The sequence below is a fragment of the Equus przewalskii genome, chromosome 32 (assembly GCF_037783145.1).
Source record: "Equus przewalskii isolate Varuska chromosome 32, EquPr2, whole genome shotgun sequence".
Taxonomy (NCBI): Eukaryota; Metazoa; Chordata; class Mammalia; order Perissodactyla; family Equidae; genus Equus; species Equus przewalskii.
In genome coordinates this window covers 21,453,748-21,465,859 of record NC_091862.1, presented here as the reverse complement: position 1 = coordinate 21,465,859, position 12,112 = coordinate 21,453,748, and the positions used below count along the sequence as shown (strand labels likewise).

Genomic DNA, 12,112 nt, shown 5'->3' with positions numbered 1-12,112 from the left:
TTGTCTGAAAGTCTAACTTTATTTCAGACATTCTGGAAGCTGTCTTGCTCTATTAAATACTTATGCTGGTCCTTGAAATCTTGCCGTCTTCCTGTTGAAATGTTTGTGACATGCTACATGTCTTGGCTACAGAAAATGCCCTGTTTTGAAGATGAGCTGCCAAACAGACTCCGCGATGATTAAGTATCTAAGATATGTTGTCTTCAGTTACTTTTTCAGGAAAACCATAAATCAATCTTATTTTCTCGAGTTTTTACTCATGACTTAAAGCTATTTCTCTCCTAATTAACTTCCCGTTTCTCATGAGGACAATGAAATGAAAAGCCGTCTTTGGATTTTATGTAACTAAGTTTATGGTAAAGAAAAATTGTTTTATTTCTTGAGTTATCTTGTTACATTTCAAGGTTTGCAAATATATTAAAATTCAAAAGTCACCAAAATCTAGGCCATTCATTACTCTGAGGAACTATCTTCTTCTTTCAAGGAGTAGCAGGGAATAGTGGAGGAAGTTTGGAGAAATGTTTTGTTCTTCCGGCCAGTGTAAAATTCTGTCTCCATGTATCCTGGTGGCAAGCCTTTGAAAGGTTGTAGTCATGCTTTACTATAAAGAATGTAGAGTTGATCAGGCTTCCAAATATTCTTTTTTCTTAAAATCACAGAATTGACTCCTGAGGAGAGAGCCCAAAAGATTGCCAAAGCCATGCGCAAACAGTCTTCTGAAGTCAAAGAGAAGTGGGAAAGTCTGAACGCTGTTACCAACAATTGGCAAAAACAAGTGGACAAGGCGTTGGAGAAACTTCGAGACCTGCAGGGAGCTATGGACGACCTTGATGCTGACCTGAAGGAGGCAGAGGCTGTGCGGAATGGCTGGAAGCCCGTGGGAGACTTGCTCATTGATTCGCTGCAGGATCACATTGAAAAAACCATGGTCAGCATCACTGCCTCAGATAAAGCGTTTTAAAAAATGTGTTACTGTTAAATCTAACACAAATACAGAGAGCCACAGATATAAATTGTTATAAGAGATTGTTATTAGGCCAACACCGTTACAACCCCTACCAAAATCAGGACATAGAACCTTTCCAGTCACAACAGATGTTTTCCATCTGCCCCTCACCATCAGAAGCCTCTTCACCCAAATAACAACGGATGAGACTTTTGCAATCATTTACTGTTATTTTTCTTAGCTTTTTTTTTTTACCCAACTGTGCATCCCTAAACAATTTGGATTAATTTTACTTATTTTTTTAAAAAATATTTTAAACTCCCTTTTAATCTCCAGATTTCCCCTCTATCCTTTTTTTTGTTTTCTTTACAATGTATTTGTTGAAGAAACGAAATTGTTTGTTTTGTAGTGTTTCTCACAACCTGGATTTTGCAGAATGGCATTCACATTGTGTAGTCTGGCAGGTTCTTCTCTATTCTCTATTTCCTGTAGAGTGGTAGTTGGATTTAGAAGTTTAATCAAAGTATACTGTTTTATTGGGAATTCTTATCTAAAAATTTTATCTCATTGTCTGAGTACATTAATGAAGCACTAGTCTAGCTGTAAATTCTCTTTATAGTCAGGAATTGCCCAAATTTAAGGATGTCAGTCCTATGGTCTAGACACTCTTTGGCTCCCATATTCTAGAACATATCCAGAAAAAAATTAATGAAATTTAGGCAGTAAGAGACACAGATAACAGATTTAGAGTGTAGTAGGGTTTGTAGTAGCATATTAAACTATACACTAGGACGTCATGAATCAAATCAAAGAATAAACCAGTGAAAAATCAGAAGGTGTTAGACAGACGATATCTATCATGAATGAATGGAATTTTTTTTATTAAGGCATAATTGACATACAGCGTTGTATTAGTTTCAGTTGCCCATGAATAGAATTCTTATTATAAAAGACATTTGTCTTTTGTGCACAGACATTGGATAACACTCTCCCTTTGTTTGTATGCATGTGGCTGAAGAGGAAGAGAAGGAAAGTCTAAGAAATTAACTGAATGCTTAGGCAAATTACATGAGTAATTATATGTGTGTGTAGACATAGGAATAATAATAATTACTAGCATTCATTGAGGCTTACTATGTGCCAAGAACTGTTGTTAGCCAGTTTACATGGATATCTCTTTTAATCCCCACACCAGCCCGACAAGATAGGTATTATTATTATGTCCATTTTCCAAATGATGAAACTGAAGATATTTCTCAAGCCCACACAGCTACTAAGTGATAAGAGTTTTCATGATTTCTTTCGTGCTCTTCTCTTTCATCATAGAGACCTCATTCATTCCAATGTAGCTAAACACAACTTTGATTAACTATTTGAATTCAAAGATTTAAAAGTTAAATTTAACTAAAAAACATTTTATTACTAAAAAAGAGTATTGGTGTCTGCCATCTTTCGTTGTAAATATTCATAAGTTTCCAGCAACCCACTGAATTAAGCAGGCTTCTTTCTCCAACTCTAGTATCCTAAAAACCATTTCATGAGTGGATCCGAGTTTAAAATAACCAAATGAAAATAAAGCCTCTTAGTGTAACTTCTTTGGAAGTTGCACGCTTATTATATTTTAAAAGATGGTTTTCAAACACTGAAAACTTTTAAGTCAATGGGTTACAAAAAGTGTGTTCTATTGTACTGCATAAAGTGTGTCTTGGTTGGAGCAAGAATTTACCCGTTTGAATTTGAAAGTATCCATTTTTAATGCAGATTATTAGTGTTGGGGGAAAAATGAAAAGTTGCGTCTGGAGTTTTTAGAAGCCTGAAAGTTTGGGAGTTATTAATCCCATTTGATTAAAGAAATTACCCTCTTCTGTCTCCAAATCTTTTGTTCAACTCTCTGCCTAAGTAGAAAGCTAGGAAAAATACAGTTAATATTTAAGAAAAAAGGAATAAACTGTGGATTAAAATATTTTCACATCTTATTAGGAAAAAGGAAAATAAAAACCTAAGTCTCATTAAACCAAATAGAATGGATTCAATGTCTGGTTTTCCGTGTGCTCTGAAGTACACCCCAAATCTTACTGAAGCAGTAGGCAGATGAAAACAAGTACCAGTTATTGCTAAATATTATTAAATATGGCAAAGCAACTGGAAAACAAAATCTTTGAGGGTAATCAAATAATTTTAACTTCCTAAAATTATCCCTCATCATTCTTATTTGCAGAATACGCATCTTCTGACAGGAGAAGGGTTTGGAATTCACATCTGCCAACAGGCTGCCAGTCAGCACCCTTAGTAGTAGCAGATGTTTCTGTTTTTATAGCCAGGAAGACCACATAGACTTTTATTCTCCTATAGGAAGGTGCAGCCAAGACGTGATCAATTGGTTCTTTATACTAGAACATGCGGCAGATCTGAAACCGTTTTAAAACTTGCTCTATATCAAGCCCCTTCATTTGGAAGCTCTTGAAAAGCAAAAGATAAACCTTCTTAATAGAATGATTCCTTGTTGCCATAAAACACCTCACCCCCAAAACAAAAACAAAACCCAGAGACCTAGTTTGTCAAAGATCTTTTAACATTTTCACCTGTGGCTTGTAAGAGAAAAAGTATTTTTATAGAGGAAAAATGAAAACTCCTTTCTCTTCTATAAGATTTAAAAAATCTGTCTTGAAGTTATAATCTAATTTAAAAGACTTTTACCATGTTTTGAAGTAAAACTGCTTATCATTTAAAATCATATAAATCCGATAGTATTTTCCAGCAATTCATTTTTAATCTTCAGTACCTACAAAATACAAAGACAATGATTAAAAAGCTGATTAAAATTCTCAACTCTTCCAAGATACTCAAGGAGAGAATATTAATGTGTAATGTTGAAATCACAGCTGAAGAAGCCTTGAAGGATTTGAGTTCTGTAATTAGTCTTAAACAGGTCTCTTCAAAGTCCAGACCGAAAAATTCTCTTTCCCCACCCTAACTCCCACTCCTGTCCGTCCCATGCTTCTGGGTTAATTATTAACTCTTTAGACCTGCAATGCCTCTGTTATCATATAACTGCTTATCATATAACTGCTTTTCTCATTGACCTGTATTTGTGTGTCTGTCTGTCCATGCGCATTCTGTCATCCATGAAGGACCAATAACTACAGCCATGGAGAAAAACTATCACAACTCTAGATTCCTCCATTTTGCAACAGTCCACGTGTCTTTGCAAGCTTCCATTCTTCTACCTGATTTTGAAATGTTAATGTCTTCAGGATTCTGGCGATATTTCTTGCTTTACGCACATTGACTTCCATGTTCACTGTTTCAGATGTTGTTATATACACTGCTACCTCCATTGTCCATGTCTTTCATTCCAACTCTGGGCTCCAGATCTGTTCTTCTGACTCTCCACCTTCAGCTTCTTCCTGCGACTTTGAGCACGTTCAAGAATTTTGAAACACTAACATATATTCTCTAATTTACCTAAAATGCATTTCATTTATAAAGATAAAGTTATATTTTTAATAATGTTTTGGTTTTTATCAAACATGATGATTATTTTTAGCCTATACATGTTATATAAGGGGGAGTTATGTAGGCTAACTGGATTTGGAAGAGAGAAGGTCTTGGAAGAGAAAAGGAAGGGGGGAAGTTGTTAAGGAGGCTTTCTTTTTATAAGCATAAGGAGGGAGCCAAATTAATACTGCAGTGTTCTAATAAAACGTCATGAACTTTAAAGCACTTTGATATATATTCTGACATTAACTAAATTTGGTATGGGGAAAGAGGAGAATAAAGGGAGTTCATACACATGTGACTAATCTCTTGAGGAGTGGGGACAGTAGAAATCGTAACACCTGGGGGCTGATGCTAAATGTATGCTCACACCGCCTAATCCCTATAAATTCACTTTGGTACATGATTGACTCTAATTCTGTGACATACCAAAGAATTAAAAATGTACTGTTCTGTTTTAACATCTCAAGTCTGCTCCCAATTGTATATTGGCTTGATCTTGCCTCGGATATCATTTCTGTGGGCCTTTGTCAATAGAAATGAATTCTAACCCTCTTGTATTGCACATTTTGTGCTGAATACTGCAGAATGTCTGTTCTCGAGAAACTTCCATTCTACTTGATGGACATCAAGAATCTGGATGCTTATAATACAAGGACTCAGAGCTCTGATGAGGAATGGTATTTAAAATACACAACAACTGGTTCATATGGCACCAAACAATCGGAATGGCCCCACTATAAGCTGATTTGTGTGTCTAGACATGTGCTGGCTGTAGGTCGTGACTGGGTTCGAGAAGGCAGAGACAGTGCTGGGAAGCACAGAGGAAGGGCTTCCAGCCAAGACTCGTAAAGGAAGGGCCTCAGGAAAATCTTCCCTGACGTGGGATGCATGGACTGGGTGCCTGAGTTGTCTTTAAAGGATCAATGGGACCTAGGCAAAGAATTTTTTGGGAAAAGGGAACATGAAGGCAGGTGGAATTATGTGGAGAATGGAGAAAACTTAGTGTTTTCATTATTCTGTTTGCTCTCACAACACATATTACTACCATTGCCTCAAATATTTTTTTGTTTGGTTTTTTCTTCCCGTCTTTACATACACCCCCACCTGTGCCAGCTATCTGTACTGTGCCCACAGGTGGCTTCTGTCAGTTCTAAGCTCTTTTCTTATAGACCCCATTCTTCCTGCCTCACCTCTAACCACAGACCCTGATCATAAATGATTCTGAAAGGGATGAACCTTATCTCTCAAGTATGTAATAGGCATAGGTTTTGTGGTTAGGAAAGTTGTTTTTCTTGGCCACTTTCTAACTTAATTTTAAATGGACACATTCAAATCAAGTTGTTGCGTCAGGTATAAAGTATTAAGGTAGCCATATTAAGAAAGAAAAAAGAAGGAAGATACGAAAGAAAATTAAAGATAGAATCGAGACTAGAAATTATTAAGGTGGATGATAATGGCAAACATTCTCCAGACTAAATTGCATGTGATGAAAAATTTGGAGAAAATATGTAATCATGCAAATGAGTTCGCCTTATAATTTTTCTCTTCACACACCTATTTAGATTCTCTGGGGTATAAAGGATAATTCTTTGGCTGGTGGTCCTGGCTTGCTGAAGACCTGGATTGAGTGGGCTCCTGTGGAGTGAGCAACTGTAGTTGACCTCTCAGCTGGTCTTGCTGTTTTCTTTGAAAGAAAGTTCAAAATGCTACCTTTTGTTCTCTTCTTTACCAATGACATCATTTGCATCCTCTTCTTCCAGGCCTTTAGAGAAGAAATTGCACCAATCAACTTAAAAGTTAAAACAGTGAATGATTTGTCCAGTCAGCTGTCTCCACTTGACCTGCATCCATCTTTAAAGATGTCTCGCCAGCTAGATGACCTTAATATGCGATGGAAACTTTTGCAGGTACCGTTATCCCTCTTCCTAATCCAGATTTACACCTAGTTGGTCTTTAAACTCTACCTCACTATTCTACCACACACCATCATTTCCTCTTTCTGGTTGGTTGTTTTTGATAATGGATTTATAGCATATGCTATCATCAAGTATTTGTCTTTCAGTATCTTGAACCCAAAGGCCTCATTTATTTATGAATAGAGATTTTAATGCAATTTTATGATGTACTATTCATATGATATTTGTAGAAAATTGCAAAAGGTCAAATAAATCACAGTAATTGTAACCTATGGTAGGTCACAGAAACATTTTTCCCATAATGGCTCATAAAGGAGTCATTTTTCTTACTTTAATCATGTACTTTTTTTTTCTTTTGAAAAGTTAAGAAAGTCTCCATCCTTCTTCTTCCACTGCTTGCTATTTTGCTGTCTTGCTCATTTTTTCCAGCTAGCACATTTACACTCCTCTGTGTTTGCCTTTGGCTCTGAGATCTTAGCTGATCTATTACAATTGTTCTGATGACTCTGATATGACTTGCTTGTCCCAGATTTAATAGAGCCAAACCGAGAAGAATTCTCTCAAGTATTAGTAGCTATCAGCATTTGCAAGTCACTACACATGCCACTCAGAAGTTTTTGACTCAATCTTTGTCACATTCAGTGGCCAGCTTCTAGGAGTCATAATAATCATTTTTCCCCTGAACTGGCGGAATAATTAAAGTGGAAGATTGAAAAAATGATTCTTACCAATTTCTCTCGATATTTTGGGCCTAAAAGGTGATATTTAATGAAATAAGTATGCAATTTTGAGGTGGCAAGCAGAAGCATTTTATTTTAAGGGTGTAATATTTTATAGTATATAGGTTTCCTAAATTGATTCAAACATTGAAACGCTCAGTGGTTTGTATGTGTTTCATGCAATGGAAGAGGTAAGAAATGAGTGTATAGTGTTAGACGATCTTTTCTGTCTTTGAAAAGAGTATTAATAGTGTGAGATTAGTAAGGCAGGATCCGTTAAACTCATATATGCTTTTCTAGTGAGTGGGACACAGAGGTTTGACCTTTACTCTTTTTTCTTCTGGTGCATCTCTCTAATTCATTATTTACATGTGGATTTTCCCGTGGTCCATCTGGATTACCTTCCCACTCTGCTTCTGTTATCACCATCTCCAAACATTAGAAGTCAGGGCATGCATTATGCTTGAAAGAGAATGTGTATTCTGTCATCCTTATCTCTGAGCCTGGTACCCCTGGAGCTCACATGTTAGTTGCTGGTTGAGTAAGAGGAGAGAAATCAATGCTGGCAGACAGCGTTGTTAAATTTCAGGAGTAACATTTTCTTTTCTCCTCCTGAACGTGAAGTGTGGTGTTTGAATGTTTCTTGACCTTAACAAACAAAATACTTGCTAATGCAACTTAAATAGCTAACCAGGAGAAACTAGAGCTGCCCAGTGAGCCAGAGGTAGACACATTTCATTTAAAGGCAGCTGAAAATAAGATCGGCAATCTAATCAGAACTGCTGACATTGCATAGACAAAGACCAGGAAACAGGGAATGGGCATATCAGTGGGCAGTGTGATTGTCATTGATTTGCACTTAGTTTCTCAGTGCTCCGACTCTCTGCGTTTTTATAATGCAGAGAGCTAACTATACAGGGTGTGTAAACAAATATATAGAGTGCACTAATCTGCTGGTACACACTTGAATACACCCAAGTCGAGATGATTGGGCACAAACTTGGAGGAAAATAGAAGACATTCCATACTCATGTCTTTTCACTCTCCATCTACCTATCTATTGAACAATTGTCTATAATCTAATTCTGTCATCTATCTATCATCATCTTTCTAGTCATCTATTTTTTCCCTTGGAATATTTTAGACTTCTTTCTCCTTTGCTCCCTGTAGCGCTTTTTGCCACCTTCCTTACAAAAGAGATGAGTAGCCACTGACCCCATGGCCACATCTTGACTTTAGATGTTTCAGAGCTTTGCTGCTTTCAAAGTAACCTAGAGTAACAGTAAAGGCATAGACTCTGGCACCAGATGAGCTGGGTATGAATATTAGCACTGCCACATGCTAAGTTTGTGTCCTTCGACACCTCTTTGTGTCTCAATGTCTTCATCTGTAAAACGGTAATAATAAATAATGCTTACCCAATATGCTTATTATGAAGATTAAAGGGTTAATTCATATAAATTGCTTAGAAGAGGGCCTGACACTGTTTGCTCTTACTCGGTGCCAGAAGGGGTCTATTTTCATACCAGTATTTTGATTCCAGAGATGGAGAAGGAGTCTGTACAAGCATTCATATCTGGGCAGTAGCATCATTTATTATAATGCTTAAATTGAGGATATGTTAAAGTCATTGTTTGGAAATCAAATGATTTCTTGTCTGTGCACGTGCAGGTTTCTGTGGGCGATCGCCTTAAACAGCTTCAGGAGGCCCATAGAGATTTTGGACCACCCTCTCAGCATTTCCTCTCTGGTAAGTACTAATAAACTTGACTGACCTCATTAATTGAACAAATCAGCATATCCTTTCACTCAAGAAGCCATATTCATTGCTGTATGTACTTATAGTAGATAAATGTATAAAAGGAGACATTAACATTTATGACAGTATTGTTTATTGGTTATTATTTGTAATAAGTTTGTCACAATTGATAAGTCTGAAGTGGAGCACAAATCATTTGCCTTTAGCTATGGTTTTTCACTGAACCATCTGTTATGATAACTAATATACATCTAATATATAACTAATGTAACTAATATATATCATCATTGCTGTGTCATATGCAAAGGTTATGAACTATTTCACAATAAAATCTTTTTTCTTTCTTTTTTTTTTGGTTAGGAAGACTGGCCCTGAGCTAACAATCTGTCCCAATCTTCCTCTATTTTGTATGTGGGATGCCACCACAGCATAGCTTGATGAGCAGTGTGTAGCAAAAAATGCTGCAGGGATCCAAACCAGTGAACCCTGGGCTGCTGAAGCAGAGCACATGAACCCAACCACTATGCCACCAGGCTGGCTCTAAGAAATCATTTTTATGTTTTAAGATTTTAAATTAATTTTTCTCCCTAAAATGTGCTTATTAGTTTAGGGGCTGGCCCCATGGCTGAGTGGTTAAGTTCGTGCTCTCCTCTTTGGCGGCCCAGGGTTTCCGCTGGCTTGGATCCTGGGCACAGACATGGCACCGCTCATCAGGCCACACTGAGGCGGCGTCCCACATGCCACAACTAGAACGACCCCCAACTGAAATATAACTATGTACTGGGGGGATTTGAGGAGAAAAGGCAAAAAAAAAAAAGATTGGCAACGGTTGTTAGCTCAGGTGCCAATCTTTGAAAAAAAAGGTGCTTATTAGTTTAAAATGCACCTGCAGCTTTAAAAGTAAACCATCACTCCCCACAAATCTTTAAATGAGGAGATTTTGGTTTATTGGGCTCACTGCAGTTATATTTAGCTTTTTTTCTTGTCAAGTATTACAGATTTAGCCAAGCCACATGTGTAGATTTTTATGTAATATTCTCCAACTGATTTTTTTTTTTTTTGGCTGAGGAAGATTCGCCCTGAGCTAACATCTGTGCCAGTCTTCCTATGTTTTGTATGTGGGTCGCCACCACAGCATGGCCGCTGACAAGTGGTGTAGGTCCCACCCGAACTGAACCCGGGCTGCTGAAGTGGAGTGCACCGAACTTAACCACTAGGCCGTGGGGCTGGACCCACCAACTGAATTTTTTAATTTTATGGACTGTTCATGAGATCTCATAGAAGTAATTAGAACTCTTACTTTGTCGCTCTCTACTGAGGAAACTAAAAATGTATGATTCAGAGTCACCCAAATTGAGATTAAAATATTAGTTTTGCCTTTTACCAGCCCTCAATCCCTGAAAGTTAATTTACCTTAAAATTGCTATGCTAATACTTATTTCCTCTGATTGCCTTGAAAATTAAATGAGAAAACACAAGGAGTTACACAGGCACCTAACACAGTTCTTGGCACAAATGCTTTCACTAAATATTAATTCCTTTCCTTTTATTTTCTCTGGCAAACATATGTAAGAAGCCAGCTTGTTTAATTTAATTCAATTTCAGTGAAGTTTAAACTTAAGGCAAAGCTTATTTCCCAAATATGATAACTTCTTTGTATCTATAACCGTTGCGAAAACTGAAGTAGTACCATATCTTCTGACTAAACTGATTATGTTTTCTCTTGATCTTTTGTCATGGTTGATAATCTGCTTTACCTCAATTCAAGGTCAGGCTTTTCTTGCACAATTTCAAGAATCCTAATCAGTCGTTTTCTGCCCTTCCTGCTCTGCACCTGTTAGTGTCCTCTCTCTCTCTCTCCCCCCCCACCGCTTCCCCACACCTCCTTCTCTCCCTCTCTCCCTCCCGCCCCCTCACCCCATCTTTTCCGTTTCACAAACCTGAGCCCTTAGATGGCCTATCTTTGAGTGATGTGTACCCCTCCTGGAATATACCATCTACCAGGACGCGTTTCTAAAGTTTGGATACCATCAATGTTGATGAAGTAAATATATTTGCAGTATACTCCAGATTCCTTAAAGTTAATTTTGTAGAATGTAAAACTGTGTGCTGAAACCAAATTAAACAGGAATTTGACAAATAACTAAGGCTCTATTTACAGTTCTAAGGAGTGGTTCTCTGTTAGTATTGATGAAACCCTACACTTTCACTTAGCAACTATTCTTTCATAATAAAAATCAAACTCATGTTCTCTAGGAAATGAAACACTGTAAAACTCACATACACTTTCTGAAACTCAAGCCTTTCATTGTTTAGCATGAACAGTCCAAGGAGGTCAAGGTTATTCAAATCAAAACAATTATTAAACTGAATGGAGAAGTGTAAACAAAATCCCAATTAATAAATTTAATAATTGTTATCCCTTGCTGCTTGGATCTTTGGCTTTATTATATTTCTTGGACTTTAGCCATGGTTATAAAAGGAGCCTGTTTAGTTAGGCACAAAATAAAAACTGGCCTGTTAGCCTGGTGCCAACACTGAAATGAGGTTGGCTCTAATGAGAAACTTAACATACCTAGTTCCACATTTTCATCCCCTTTTTGTACTTTCATGGTCATAGTTGGAGAAGAGAGTGCTCACATTTTGTAAAGAGAGGAAGAACCGTTGAACAGGAAAAGTGCTGAGCCAGTGGTCAGAAATCCTGAGACCACGTCTGAGCTCGGCCAGTGTTTCATTGGACAAGTCCTTTCACGTCTGAGCATCGCTTCCTCCTTTATAAAATGGAGCTTTAATGTGTATCTTGTTGGCTTTCTTATCAATGGATATATTTGCAAGTGCTTTGCGAAGTTTAGAATGCTATATATTTGTAAGATAATGACATGAAATTCAGAAAAATATCAGTGGCGACAACTGGTGATATGAGAGTCTGCTGATAGTTGCAAAGTTTCATTCGATTTTGCTTGTTTATTAGTTCATTTAGCAGAATTCTTCAAGAGCTCTAGATTTCCAGGTACAGTTTCTTAAATAAGCCTTAAAATAATTGATTTAATGTAGGAGTAATACGTTCTTCATAAGTAAAGAGTAACTGGAATTGTAGAAAATAAGTACCTCAGTAAAACAAAACAGAATCTCAATCGTAGTGATGTCTAGTGTAAAAGTAAGAAACTATATTTCTGTGCATTTAAGATGAAAATATGTATTTTTGATTCTGCTATCCACATAATTGCCTTGGTTCCTTACAACCCTTTGCTTACGTTTATTTTAATTTTCC

General features: G+C 37.1%; 1 protein-coding gene across 44 annotated transcripts in view; it reads left to right on the top strand.

Annotated features, from left to right (window-relative positions):
* The window catches only part of UTRN (utrophin), a 479,488-nt gene that overhangs the window by 379,915 nt on the left and 87,461 nt on the right, over positions 1-12,112 (top strand). For all 44 annotated transcript variants that reach the window (XR_011535458.1, XR_011535457.1, XR_011535460.1 and 41 more), the window contains 3 exons: positions 660-928; positions 6,208-6,354; positions 8,754-8,832. Coding sequence is in view for 41 of the 44 variants with exons in the window: in XM_070602744.1 (XP_070458845.1) it covers positions 660-928; positions 6,208-6,354; positions 8,754-8,832 (495 nt within the window). In the remaining 3 variants the exon portion in view is untranslated. The remainder of the gene's footprint in view (positions 1-659; positions 929-6,207; positions 6,355-8,753; positions 8,833-12,112) is intronic.